The 13946-nt window shown below is 53.2% G+C and overlaps 1 protein-coding gene across 1 annotated transcript in view; it reads right to left on the bottom strand.

Annotated features, from left to right (window-relative positions):
- Positions 1-13946, bottom strand: part of DIP2C (disco interacting protein 2 homolog C) — a 192287-nt gene that overhangs the window by 70445 nt on the left and 107896 nt on the right. Inside the window, exons 18-23 of the mRNA XM_035022453.1 lie at positions 13682-13818; positions 12345-12553; positions 11333-11447; positions 10637-10838; positions 5949-6058; positions 4681-4761 (exon numbers count right to left, since the gene is read on the bottom strand). Coding sequence (XP_034878344.1) covers positions 4681-4761; positions 5949-6058; positions 10637-10838; positions 11333-11447; positions 12345-12553; positions 13682-13818 — 854 coding nt within the window. The remainder of the gene's footprint in view (positions 1-4680; positions 4762-5948; positions 6059-10636; positions 10839-11332; positions 11448-12344; positions 12554-13681; positions 13819-13946) is intronic.

The raw sequence follows: 13946 nt of genomic DNA, 5'->3' as shown, positions 1-13946 counted from the left end.
AACAGTAAAGGGAGAAATGAACTGTCATATTCATTTTATGTAGACTTTTTAAACGTGGAGAAACAAATGGAAAACACATTAAGATCAAAAAAATACCGTAAAGGCACTATTGCAACTTCCTGAGGACCTACAGTTATTTCAAAATCAAGAGTTGAAGAAAATGAAAAAATAGAAACACTGCTCTTCACAATCAAACCCTATTTTAAAGTGATTCTCAGGGTGAAGGGCCTTCCTGTAGTCACGGGCACGGCGGCCCGCAGCGCCCACATACTGAACACGGCCCGGGCATCGCGACCACGCTGTTGGCTCCGGCGGAGCGAGCCAGCGGTCCAGCGGCAGCAGGAAGAACAGCGAGACACCGCGATTTTTGGGGACTGGATGCAAACGTCACGTGTGGAGAGTCAAGTCTCAAGGGAAGAGTGGTGGGCACACTCGTGTGGAAGGAAGGTAACGCTGAGCGGACAGAAGCAACCAGACCCTGGGGTCCCTTACAGATGGGCAGTGGAGCTCTAGTGATGGAAGATGCTGGGGACACGTTAGAATTCCTGTTAACATGGCCCGTGTGTTAGAAACACCTGCTCTGGGTGGGGGGTGGGATCTGGTACCATCAGGACACAATCACCAGTGCTCCGTGTTTGCCAAAATCATCCACGAGCCAACGGACTGTTGTGTCGAGCTCCAGGAAGCAACACACTCCCCTCACCAATGTCCAAGCAGTGCCCGGGGCCGCAGGGGGCCGCCCGCAGGCTCTGACCCTTTCCCACTGGCCGGGACTGGCCTCTCCTACGGGGCACAGGGTCCGCTTACGCTTCTCTGAGGTGAATCCTCTTGTCGCACACATTTCCCTTCCTTGTCTCTCTTCTGAGGACGGTTAAAATAGGAGGCGGTGGAAGAGCCACGGCAGAGTGCGGCAAAGCTGGGTACACAGAGACCCAGGAGGCCGGAGCCCAGGGCCTCCAACACTGGACACTCCCTAAGAGTCCACTCCTGGGGACCACACCTGTTCGCTGGAACCAAAATTAACGCACTCCTTGACCCAAATGTCCTTTGAGCAGTTCAAAGTGAAGATGGGCACAGCTGATGGGGGGGCCCAGGACCAGCTCCCTCCCTGTGCTGGTGGGGACCATCCCACCCCTCCCATCCTGGGGGACAGCCAGCACCCCCCTCCTGACTGTCAGATGGGGACAGGTGGGTGGTGGTTGTGCCAGTGGACAGCGCTGGTAGAAGGGGCTCATCCTTATGTCCCCGAGGAGCTAGACCCTGCTGTTCTGTCACCGCCCTCTGGCCGCTGGTGCACCTGTCTTATCTCAGGCAGCAAGCACTCCTGCTCTGGGCGGTTCTACTTCCGGGTCTGACCTTCCCACCAGTTTCGGGAGATCCTATGCCCATCCCCCATCAAAGACCAGCTGCTCCATCAGCTCAGAACCAGCAGGCACGAGTGTGTCTGAAAAGATGTGTCAGCCCTGGGGTGTGAAATTCCCACTGATACACTTTAGAAAAGGTGAAATGTAATTGGTACGCTGCCCTTTATCTTTAGTGACCTCTGAAATGGTTCACAATGCCACTCGAGGCTTTTTAGCAGGAAAGCCCCCGCCACACAGCAGGCCCTGAGGGCTCATCCGGTTCTGGAGTCAGCGACCGGGCGCCAGGACACCAAAGCTGTCCCTGAGCCACCCGGAGAGGCTGTGCTGGGACGGGGAGCGCTGGTCCACCGGCAGCCATGCCTGGCCCCAGACTCCCCTGTGGGAGTTCCCACACGACCTCCCGCTCTAGAGAAATGCTGCTGGTGGGGGCTCTGAACGAGGGGCCACAGATGCGCGTCCCACGAAATGGCAGCCCATGATGTTGGCCAATGGCTTCTTAGCCCCCCATCAACATCCATGGGAAACGGTGAGGTTTTCATAAAGAGAGGAGAGTCTAGTATAAACCACCTCACCAGAGAAATCAGGGCTGACTTCTAGAGGAAGTTTTGGGTGGAATCATGACAGGACCAACCCCTGTCCTGAGTCAACAAATTTCAGTGTCAAGGACTGTGAATTTAGGCACCACTTTGAAGTTTGACATGAAATTAAATAATAAATGAAAAAACACTAGGAATTAAGAAAAAGCCAAATAGGATTTATATTTTAAAATTCTAGGGGCGCCTGGGTGGCTCAGTCGTTAAGCATCTGCCTTCGGCTCAGGTCATGATCCTGGGGTCCTGGGATCGAGTCCCACAACGGGCTCCCTGCTCTGCGGGAAGCCTGCTTCTCCCTCTCCCACTCCCCCTGCTTGTGTTCCCTCTCTCGCTGTGTCTCTCTCTGTCTAATAAATAAAATCTTTAAAGAAATGAAAAAAAAAAAATTCTAAAGAAGTTGCTACAAGTAAAAAAAAAAAAAAGGTTAAAAAGACTTGGCTGATGTTTCTTTTAAAAAAAAATAACAGATGGTCTTTTGTATGGAAACAAGTTCCAACTCGTAGCTTTCCATGACCTGCAATGAATTAGAGCCCCACTTCCTACTATGCATCTGACAGAACTCTTACTCCACCGAGCGCACTGGCATACGAATGAACCCCGTCTGCACCAAACAGGAAACTGCTCTCACTCAAGCCTTATCAAGTCGCCAAAGACACAACCAACAGCATGCCCCTTGCAGGCCGGAGGCCAGCAGGAAAATGCGGGGGGCCACATTTTGGAGTGACAATATTTTGGATCTATGGAGGTCAGCTAAACATTACTAGCACAAATTTCACCAGTTTCTGTCTTTTAAAAATACTGCTTTTAGAAAACACAGAATTATGTGTGTGGCTTGCGCTCCCCTTGTATGGAGCAGTGCTGACCTCAGAGGGTGCTTGAAGCAGAAACTGTGAATAACAACCAAGGAGATGGCGATTCTGACCCTCAGTCCCGGCCGAGCCCTTGTACGTTCTGGGGCGGGCCCCACCCATCAACTGGCTCAGGACGCAGCCACCTGCACATCCAGAGCTGTGTGCAAAGGAAAGCCAGCTGCGCAAAGCACCTTTCTCCATGCTGACCCAAAGTGGATCCACTCACGGCTCTGACCTCCTCCTCACCCCATCCAATTTCCTGTCATCTCTAACGAAGCGGGCGTCATTTCCGGTGACTCGTTTTCCCCCAACAATCCAGCGTCTAGCTACAGCAGATGGCCGTGGCCACAGGGTCAGGGATGGGAATACACATCACCCAGGCCAGAGCTGCTCAGGAGGACCCGGGGTCCGGGCATCACGCCAGGGGACCATCTGAGGGCTGTGCTCTCACGCGGGCACTCCCGTAGTTGGATGTGGTTAGAACAGCTCTGTCTTCCTCCCCTGTTGGGACAAGTCCTCTGTGAACACACCCACATGACCTCCGAGTCTGTGTGTGTGGCAGAGCTGGTCTCCTACTCCTCCGGCTGCCTGCTTATGGATCCAGGGCGTCCAGGCACAGATCCTCGCCCTCCCTTCTCAACCCTACTGCAAGGAGGACAGAATGTGGGGACTGCGCTGGGGAGGGTTGGGGGTGATGTGGACCTGCCTCTTGCTCTCTGGTGGCTTGAGTCTACAGACAACACCACATCATACCTACCACACCGCACCATGGCAGCACCTGGGAGGCTAAGCAAAGGGCCTGAGTGCTTGAGTGATGTCCCTCCCGGGGGGCAGAAGACCAGCGTCTCTCTGGGTCATCACTCTGGAGGGGACACTGGAAATCTCTGCAGGGCCACTGAGAGACCACGGAGGAAGTAAAGTCTCCAGGACAAATACCCCGAGGGCAGGGAAAGTCAGAAGAAGAGATTAAAGGGAAATTAGGATGGCACTGCAGAGCTGAGGACCACCAGCAAGGCAGCGGTGTTGGGAAGGCAGGGGAAAGTGGAGTCATTTCTGTATTTAGGGGCTGAGGAAGGAGCTAATGGAGGGAAGAGGAGAAAAGCAGGGTAGGCATGCTTCAGGGGCTCGGGCAACTGCACAGATCCTCAGGAGCCCAGATGCAATGCCTCCTTAGCACCATGCACCTGGGAGCACAGGAGAGTGAATGCAGGGAACAGGTTCCCTCCATACTGCCAGTTATGTGCTTGCCACTGCCTTTCACTCGTCTCTAATCGATTACTGTAAATGGTGAGAGGTGGCTTTGCACAGTAAGATTTTGATATTTTGCAACTCTAAATAGCTGTAACTTCCTACAATCGCACATACCCACACTTGCCAGGAAAACCTAAGGTTAAAATCTACTTGTCAGGCTTTATTTCCACAGCAAAAGAAAAGTTAAGCATATTAAGACTTCTGCATTTGATTTTTATTGTTAATACTATTTGCGTGCACATTTAAGGTCTTATCCTTAAACTCCACTGTGGAATGATACTGGATGAACTTGCTTTTCCAGCGTGAAATGTCAACACAAACCTTCAGCACGCTTGTAAAACAGAGATGACTTTCATTCGTAAGAAAGTCTGTAACGAAAGCCTCACTTCCTGTTTACAAAAAAGTAGTTTTCTGATAAAAGTAAAGACAAAAATATCTCATAGGTCTGACCTGTCCCCCATTTTTTGGGGGAAATAGTGCCAAAAGAATTGCTAAAATCATGTGAAAAGGCAACAAATAAATGAGGAGGATGTCACATAACACTGAAGTGAAAGGAACGGAGAGGGAAGAAGAGAAAGCCACCCGAGGGCGACCATGAGATTCGCGTGCAGCAGGCCTCACCCTACAGTTGAGCAGCGTGTACAGGACGTGGTCGGGGGTGGTCTGTGCCCTCCACTGCAGGACCTCCGAGAGGAACAGGAACTGGAACAAAGCACAGCCATTAGCTTCAGGCCGTCCGAACAGACTGCGTTCACACGGACATCCTACCCTCTCAGTGCTGTTAGGGCAGCTCAGAACAGTGTGCTTTCCCACAGAGGAATAAGCACATCCCTGTCAAACAAAATTGGGAGACTAAGCCAGTGCTTATGGGGTTTTTCCTGGAGGGCCTGGAAGTCCCTGCGCCTGACTTGGACGCACCAGTTGCAGGGAGGTGACGCAGTGCCTGGTCAGGGACGTCTCCCGCCATCTGCCCAGGCTGGGAGAATGGCATTCCCCTTACAGACAGAGCAGCCAACACAGAAAAGCCCTTCTCCTGGGCTCCCAGAAGAGGGTGCTTCCTGGGGCTGGAACAGCAGAATCAGATCAACCCTGTTCTTAAAACAGGCTCTCTTCTATTTGCTGTTTTCAGAAGGGTCATTGCCTGAGGTCATTCGACAGCATTGCCAAGCACACAGATCGTGTGCATCACACGGACTCGGTCTATAGCAAAAAAGAGGTCAGCGCCATCTCATGTCTGGTCATAGGAAACACCCAGGTATATCCCTCAATCTATTTTATTAATAGAAATGTACTCTGAGGTGGGCCCATGGTGATCCAGTGTTTTCAATGTATGCGATTCTACTTGTTACCAAAGTAGCAATATTTTAAATGGTTGATTTTGTGACATTTCCTGGTAGCTCACACAGACTGGGGTCATCACTTGGAGACTCATCAGAGTCCTCAAGTCTGAGTGGTTGTAACGGGGAGACAAGCCTGAGTGATGTGTACGGTGGGTGTGGCCCCAGATTTCTCCTCCAGCCCCTAAGGATGTGTTGAAGATGCCTGGTTCCCCAACCTGGGTTTTGAATTTATGTTTTCTTGTGTCCCAACAATTACAAGACTAAAGCCTTGCACCCAGGTTGCCGTGAGGCCGTCTGGGCATGAAATCAGGGCTGGTAGGAAGAGGAGAAACAAGAACCACAGAACGCCAGGACGAGATAGGCATCCCCAGACGCTGGCCCCAGGCCTCCGCTTGGGCGTCTGTGCACCCCCAACAGACACATCTTCCTTATGAGATGACACGGTACGTCTGCTGGACCAAGAGGCCAATGATACACAGGGGACCGGCAGCCAGTGACGCAGTAGCCTGTGGGCATGGGGCTTAGAGAGCAGCCCAGCCTCACGCTCACCTTGCGGGCTTGGTCGTTGTCTTCGATCTGGCCCAGGTCTCTGCCACTGGCCTGTGCGATCCTCTTCCCAGACACCAGGTTCCCCACCATCACAGAGGCAGGGCCGATTTCTGGAAAGAACACAAGGAAACAGGTGAACTGACAACAGGACCTCCCACCGTGGTGCAGCGCTCGCCCTGGGGAAACCCTTCCAAAGGCCAGGCTCTGAGAAAGTCTTATCAGAACAGGGTTTCCAAGGTGTCCCAACATGAGAACAATGGCAAACTCGACCAGGTCTCGATTACAGGTCAGAAACAAGGCTTTCGCCAAATCCCGCTGCCGCTGTTCTCCGGTTGGAGGGATGCTGGGCTCTATCCACGTTCGTGTCTGTGGGAAGTAACTCGGAAGACCGACAAGGATTAACACAGACAGACGCGCCTCACTGCCGAGCCGTCAGGGCTCCGGACCACGTGTGCCGCTGGCCGGGGTCGCAGCGGCGGCCGTCCGAGTGGCCATGGACACAAAGTACCGCTCGGGTTTTATAAATACGTCCCGTAACATTAGGAGGAGCACCGCGGAAGGCCCAGACACAGCCACTGTGCATCTCACCGACGGCACGCTCTGGGCTCTCAGCCGGGCCCACGGAGAGGCAGACGACGGAGCCAAGAGGCTCCCATTCCAAGTTCCTTGTACACCATTACGGACTCGGTTACCAGCGCTCTTTTCACAGGAGAAAGGCAGATAGAATCTACCCTGATAGCTTCCTTTTCTTTTTCAATGAAAGAAACAAGTTTCTTAAAGAACTGCAGAGACTCTTTCAAAATTTCTGACTACAAGGAACCCTAGGGGCCCTCTAGGCTTCACTCTGTTGTCACCACACACACATATACACGGATTGAAGAGGACAGGGTTCGCTGTTCTGGGAGACCGTGCCGTTGGGGGAGTGGGCGTGAGACTGAGGCAAGGAGGGGAGGCAGGGAGGGAGCGTAAAGAAGGCAGTAGAAATAACCAAGATGCCAGGAACTGCTGAGTAAAATTCTTATTAAACCTTTACCAAAGGTTGACTCACAGGTTTCAAATCGGGGCATTTGGTGCACTGTGTTATTGCACACAAAGAGCTGTCTCTCAGCAGCTCAGAAAGCTTTAGACGCGGGCTGAGGGGTGGGGCCAGCGGCCGCCAGGCCCCCCCGGGCTCCAGCACACCCTGGCAAGATGAGCAGGGGCAGGGCTGACACCCCCAGGGGACTGTCCAGGGGGAGCAGGCCCCGTTCTTCTCTGCACACACGTGGCCAGCCGGACCTGGGCGGCCATAAACTATGCAACATCACAGCGATGCAGGCGAAGGCCGGGGGCTTCCAGGCAGGGCTGAAATCTGGAGACCAGCCCAGGACGCAGATTTCCGGGCCCCTGCCCACGGGCTTCTTCACGTTAGGCAGTCTCTAGGAGCCCTGATACTGGCTTCCGTGTCGTCACAGAACGTGCCTTATATACTCTGCTCCATTATGTCTGAATTGCTGTGTGAACTTTCTTCTCTTAGCTCATAATAAATTCTGAAGGAGGGATAGTGTTTTCATATTTAACAAAGCGAGAAGAAAACGCGGCAGCGTGGTTCATGTGCAGTGAACATGGCTGCCCGTGTGGACGGAGCCAGGGCTCGCCTGGGACCCCGCCAACGAGCCCTTCATTTCCTGGCTTGGGGTCTGTGGGTAAAGTGTCCTGAGGTTCTCTTCGGTGACCGAGGTGGACAGGACAGTTCTTTGAAGCCACTCTGGCCCAAACTGACTTGAAGTATTCTAGGTAATTTTTTAAGAATTCACGTGAGGGTAGAAGCACTCTTCTAAGGTGCTAGCAGGTGGTCCCTCCTTCCTCGATGTTTGTCTCTGCTAGAGTTGTCTGGATGTGAAGCTCGGACCTTACATGTCTCTCCCCCACGTGGACTTAAGAATGATCTTTTTCCAAACATTGCTGGGAGACAGGTGCTTTCCTGTGGTATTATTTACAAAATCTGCTCCCCCCTACCAAGAACCGAGGGTCTCCCTGCCTTGCCGAATGAGGTGGATGGACGTGCAAGACACCCTTACACTCACTGCATCCTGATTTTGAACCCTGGAGCAGGGCTCCTCCTGGTGGATGCAGAACTCAGCGGCTGCCCCTCCCTGTTCCCCTCCTGTGGCTCCCATAGGATGTATCCCAGGGGCTCTTAACCCCCCGTGGTTTTCTCAATGTTTGTAATATTGTTGCAGGCCTGACTGATGGGTTAAAGGTCTTAAAGGTCTTTTAACATTTGTGCTTAGTTAAGAAACTCACATACACAGTGTCGTTAGTTGAGCAAATATGAATCCATCCAGTAAAAGAGTCAGTTAGGGTGTCTACAAATTATCTACATTTTAGGGGCTCTGTTTGAAACCTCCAGCAACACCCTCATGGAAAAATGGCCTTACTAAACGTCTGCTTTGGCTCCAAGGAGTACTTGTTCCCAGTCGTGTCTATTCCAAGGGAGCCTTCGAAATCACCTGGTCCAACTCCCTCATTGCACTTAGGGAAACTGAGGCTTTGGGGAAATACCACCTGTCTGAGGTCTATTACAGGTCATCAGCTGAGGGAGGAAAATGGACCAGCACCTCACAGCTGCCATGAGTATTTGTTAAAAACAGCTTTTTTCAGACAGAGGGTTATATAACTTTTCAATATTTAACAAAAACAGATAGGACACCTAATATCATTCTTAAAAAACTGTTTCCTTAAATCAATCGCACAAAGCTTCATTCACCCTGTTGCCGCTGCAATATGCAAGCAGGCCTGCCCTCCCGGCGCATCCGTCTGTGCTTGCTCAAAGGAACAAGGCTGTCCTCGGGCGCCCTGACAGTGCCTGGGCCTTTTCACTCAGCCCGGTTCTTCTTGTTGAGGATTCCTGACATCTGGCAGGTACACTGAGCCTGGCAGCCCTGGAATCGTATCATGCGTTTGCCAATGAGCCCCCACCGTAAATATGTGTCCTGAATTCACAAACTGTGACCCACAGGATTCACGTGAGCTTCTCTGCTCCTGGGACCACTGGTGGTCAGGCCCCAGGGCCGCAGTGTATGATGGTGAGTGGAGGTGATCAGGGGATGGGGAGAGGGCAGTCACCTCTGATTGTGCATAAGGACACCCTGAGGAGCCACCACGATCCATTCCACGCAGACACACACACACCCAGATGGAGCGACTGCTCTCCCCTTCCCATGGCTGTTTATGCCCCAAAATAACGGGAGACCGAAGACGTGACTCTTCATCCTTTCGATATGCCTGCAGAAGGACAATGCTTTGTGTTTTGTGGGGGGCTCGCCACTGAATTTAAAGAAATGGACACTTGGTCAGCTGTAACTTTACAGTGTCCTGCAAGGATATAAACCAACGACTGAGAAGAAAGAGAAAAAGGGAAAGTATTAGTTACGGGAATCTGGAATGTAAGGAAACCAGGGACAGCACAGAAATCGGATTAAAACCACAGCGCTAATGTGCCCAGAAAGCAGACAGTGACTGTAGTGTGTCCCGGAGAATCCACTCCTCACGGGAGGAGAGAACAAAATGCTGCCCCATCTAGTTACCCCGTGACTGTCTGCATCACAGGGAGTCACAGCAAGGGATGTAGGTCGACACCTGCTCAACGCGAGGGGTGACTTTCCTCCCGTAGCATCAGCATCCTCATCTCAACCACACAGGACCAGCCACCCTCTCCTCCAATCTCACTTACGGGGCGTGGGCCTCAGTCCCTGCATTTACCACCAAGTGGGCTGAGCCCGTGGTGACCCAACCTCCTCTAGCTGACTCCATAAACTCTGCCCCGCGGCCACGCTGAGCTGGGTGGGACACACGGCTGCTGGGTGAATCCCTGAACCTGTCGCATGTGAAACGGGGACAGAAGAGTGCCCACCACACAGCCTCTGTGAGAAGAGAGGAGTTCATATGTACAACACAGGCAAACCGTGGTTGTGCCAGGAGCTCCCACTACTGTTCTAGAACACAGCCTGAGTGTGCGCCCCTGCTGCCCGCACCCAGCCACCCCTGCGCACCCCCACCACCCCCATGCACCCCCCCCGGGACGCCCTGGGATTCCCCATCAGCGCACTGCCAGAAGAGCTGCGTCTTCACCTTCCACAGTCTTGTGATCAATTCCTTTTCACTGTTAAGTGTGTGCAACCCTGAGAAGCACGATCGATTAGTTGCTAGAAAGACAGTCAGATAATGGATAATGACATATCCCCAAACCACAAGGTGCTAGACACACATTCGCTCTTAGAACAATGTCACACATACATCTGTAGAATTCCTCACATGCTCCAAGCAGCTTTCCCACACCTTAGCTGCTCCGACTCCTAAATCAGCCACGTGAAACAGGTGTCATTCTAATGTTTGCGCAAGTAAACCGAGGCTGCGAGGTTCTGTGCCTGGAAGAAGGCCCCCCGGCCAGACCAAGGGTTGGCGCTCCCACCGGGGAGGCGGGGGCTCCTTCCCGATGTTCCCCACCCGCCCGGCTCCCCGCACACAGCGCAGTCCCAGCAGAGCCTTGCACTGCACCCTCTGGCGGGGCAGGGTCACGCCCTGGGAGCGTGCAGACCAGGAAAGGAAGAGGGCTGAACACCCCGGACAGGCATAGCGCCTGCTCGCATGGCGCCCACAGCACCCAGTTCCCGAGAGCCACTCAGCCTCCGGCCCACGAGTCCTACCTGGTTGCTTCTGTCGAGGTTTAGGCAAGTTTGTGACACAGGTATGGGGGCACATCAGGACGTTGCAGGGGTGAAGTGAGCCCTCCAGGAAGAGCTGCTTCGTTTCTGACAAGTGGATCCCACCGAGTGGGGTTTTGGGGAGGGTGTTTGCTGGAACCAAGGCTAGGCAATAAACCCCGACTTGATGTATGCTGTCAATCGCCTGGAAAGTCACGGGAGAGGGAACCACGTCAGGACAGGTGTTACAGATGGACACGAAGCAAATGTCCCGACTGAGCAGAGTACAGTCTATAACACGCGAGTGGGGTGCAGATGCCAAGAGAAGGCTCTCTCTCCAAACCCAGCCAAACTGAATAATCTTATGTGGGATTTGTGGAATACCACACACACACTAGGAAAGGAAATTTGGAGCAAGAAAATACACTCTCAAGATCAGAAGAAAAACCATTACTTGTGACATCTCCAAGTAAATAGGGGGAGCCAGTTTCGCAGACCCCGATCCCTAACCTTGGTCTGCTTAGTTACTGTCCAAGCATGCAATGATGAGTTTCCCAGTTGATACAATTGCTGATCCAGTGGGGTGACGGTCAGGGAGCAGGAAAGCACAGTTGTTGAGGGCCGGCCACATCCTAACGGATGGTTAAGGGGAGCTGGCACGAAAGGAGGAGTGGGACTCCCGGGCAGGTGAAGAGCTACCTGGAGCACCCTGCTCATCCACTGGAAGCTGTCCTCCTCCGTGGAGTCCGGCCTCTGCTCGGCCACAATCACGATCCTCTCGTCATGCAGGACGGTCACCGAGAACACGGCTATCCTGTGGGGACAGGAAGGGTACAGCGCAGTGGGCACACGCTGCAGATTGCCGGGAAGTATCGTTCTGCAATCAGGAGCTTATAGCCACTGCTCCGGAACGGGAACCGGGCGAGGAGCAGCCCAGCATCTCCCGCCGGGGCTGCCTGCAGCTGATGGTGCCCACGCCGCAGGGCGGGCAGAGAAGCCGAGCCTGCTGAGATCCAGGAAGCCCTACAACCCCCATCTTGAGTTTGCACCTGCGAGGTCGTATTCTCCACATCAGTAGGGACGTTCTGTTTGGGACGAGTGGGTTTCTGCCGGACGAGCCTGTCTCTCTCGGTAAAGGCGGCATCGTGGGGTTTGGACCCCCATGCCCCTCCTCACACAGAGGCTGCACCTCAACATGAGTTCTGTCTGTAACACCCAAGTGTCTACTGCTTCTCCGCGCATCAGTCTGACAAGCTGAAATAAGACTCTAAACAGTTCATGACTTCCTTCAAACTAAGCCAAAAACTCAGGAGCTAGCATCACTGATTTAATATGTACTGTGCAAGCGGGCAAGGGAGGGGTGCGTCAGGGAGGGGATGCCGCAGGACTCCGTTTTCCCGCACAATCTGTTGCTCGACTGTTATCTTTCTGTCTTTTGAGATGATCTGCACCAAGATGAATATTTGGCTCTTTCCCTTGTGTATTTGCTTTAAAAATAAGCTTTTTAAATAAGTATTTTTACTTAACATAGAGGGGAAGTGATGAAAACATACGTACGGAGCTCAGGAAATTTCTGTAGAACTGGACATTCAGAACTAGTTGGAATATCAGAGGTCACGGAGTCCCACCAGCTTAAGGAATTTGTGCAATTGTATATAAAAAGCGCGGTGTGCAAACCACCGAGTGCTGAATTCACAGACGGCACACCCACCTTCCTCTGTAGACGAATTTCATGGGCTCCACGGCCAGTGCCGTGGCAACGATATCATCCGCGTTGTGTCTGCGTCCACTGACCACCATGAGCCCGTCCATCTTGCCCACCACGAAGACGAGCCCCCCAGGGCCGACGAAGCCCAGCAGGCCTGTCCTTACGAAGGGGTACTCACTGACAGGGGCCCCCGAGCTCGTCACGGGAAATACCTGCAGACACACGAGCTGTGAGTGCCGGGGGGGGGTGCTCAGCCCACCTTCACCCTCCCCTGGAGCCGACCGGACCACGTTAGTCTAGCAGCGTCTCCTCGCGGAAGGCACTGCCCCTGTCCCCCGCCCCCCAACTTCTGTCCCCCACTGCCCACATGCAGGGCTGCCCGCCGGTTTCCTTCCAGGGCTTCTGAACCTAAGAAGTGATACCAGAGATCATTATGATAGCCTAATGAACACTAATTAATTCTCCTGTTTTAGATCCACAGCATCAAAGTGATAAATGGAAAACCGAACACGTGTATCAGTTGAAAATGATCCCTGTTCGTCAATGTTTCCCTATCAGGATGACACCAGGAAGGAAACACACAAAGGAAGCAAATCTCGGCGCCCCGAGCCTGTACCCGGTCCTCAGACCCTGCAGGTAAGTCACACAGAAGGGGAGATGGGCTTCATGCAGACTCTGTCTAGCTGGGCTTCAGGGACATTTTAGAAACTCGAATCCACACTCAGCAAAGGCGCCTGCACAAGACACCCCATTACATCATGTTCTAAACTGTAAGAGACGAATCCCCAAACGACCCTCATTTCTCGTGCGTGATGTAATCTACGTGTGCTCCTCCTAAGGTAAGGCACCACGTGGGCAGGTGAGGTGTCAACTCCAGGAACATGGCGGTGCGGCGCGGAGCTCCCTGCGGAACCGCGCGTGTGCGAGGCCGCTGCGGGCACTAAGCGCAGGCCACACACGCATGCGGGCACTTCGCACACACACCAGCTCCTGCTCTGTGCATCTGTTCACACCTGCCAAGTCCGGCCTCGGCGGACAGGCCACAGGGGGCCCCAGTGAGGCCAAGACAGGTGTGCTCGGCCTCCGTCCCTCGGCCTCTCGACTGAGAACAGCAACGTATAAAACACGGCCCCTTTTAAAGAAACGATTCTTGCCCTTTTCCCACACAGCTCCGACAAGCCGAATTTACTGAAAATTATACAACTGGCAGCAAAAAGTGCTACCACTTCAGTTACAATGAATATGTGTTATCGAGATACTGCCACCTTCTCTTTACGTCTGCACACCTGTGAGGGCCACCTGCAGAGCACACCTGGAGGGAGCGTGCCCCTCAAACCTACCTCGAAGGTGTTCTTGGTCATGCCCGAGAGGCCGTAATAGGACGTGCCCGTTGCAATGGCACACACACAGAGCTCCCCGATTTCATCTGTTCGACAAAGTTGAGGGATGCCATCCGGCTTCACCGAACACATGATGGCTGGAAGCAAAACAGGACACACGGGTCATGTTAGAGAGAGGGACAGACGGTGAGGGCGACAGAGGGATGGGGGGTGAGGGCGACAGACAGAGGGACGGAGGGAGAGGGAGACAGACAGACAGAGGGAC

This window comes from Mirounga leonina, unplaced genomic scaffold (assembly GCF_011800145.1).
Source record: "Mirounga leonina isolate KUSES-001 unplaced genomic scaffold, KU_Mleo_1.0 Mir_175, whole genome shotgun sequence".
Taxonomy (NCBI): Eukaryota; Metazoa; Chordata; class Mammalia; order Carnivora; family Phocidae; genus Mirounga; species Mirounga leonina.
The sequence above is the reverse complement of the archived record's forward strand: the minus strand, read 5'-3'. Positions and strand labels throughout refer to the sequence as shown.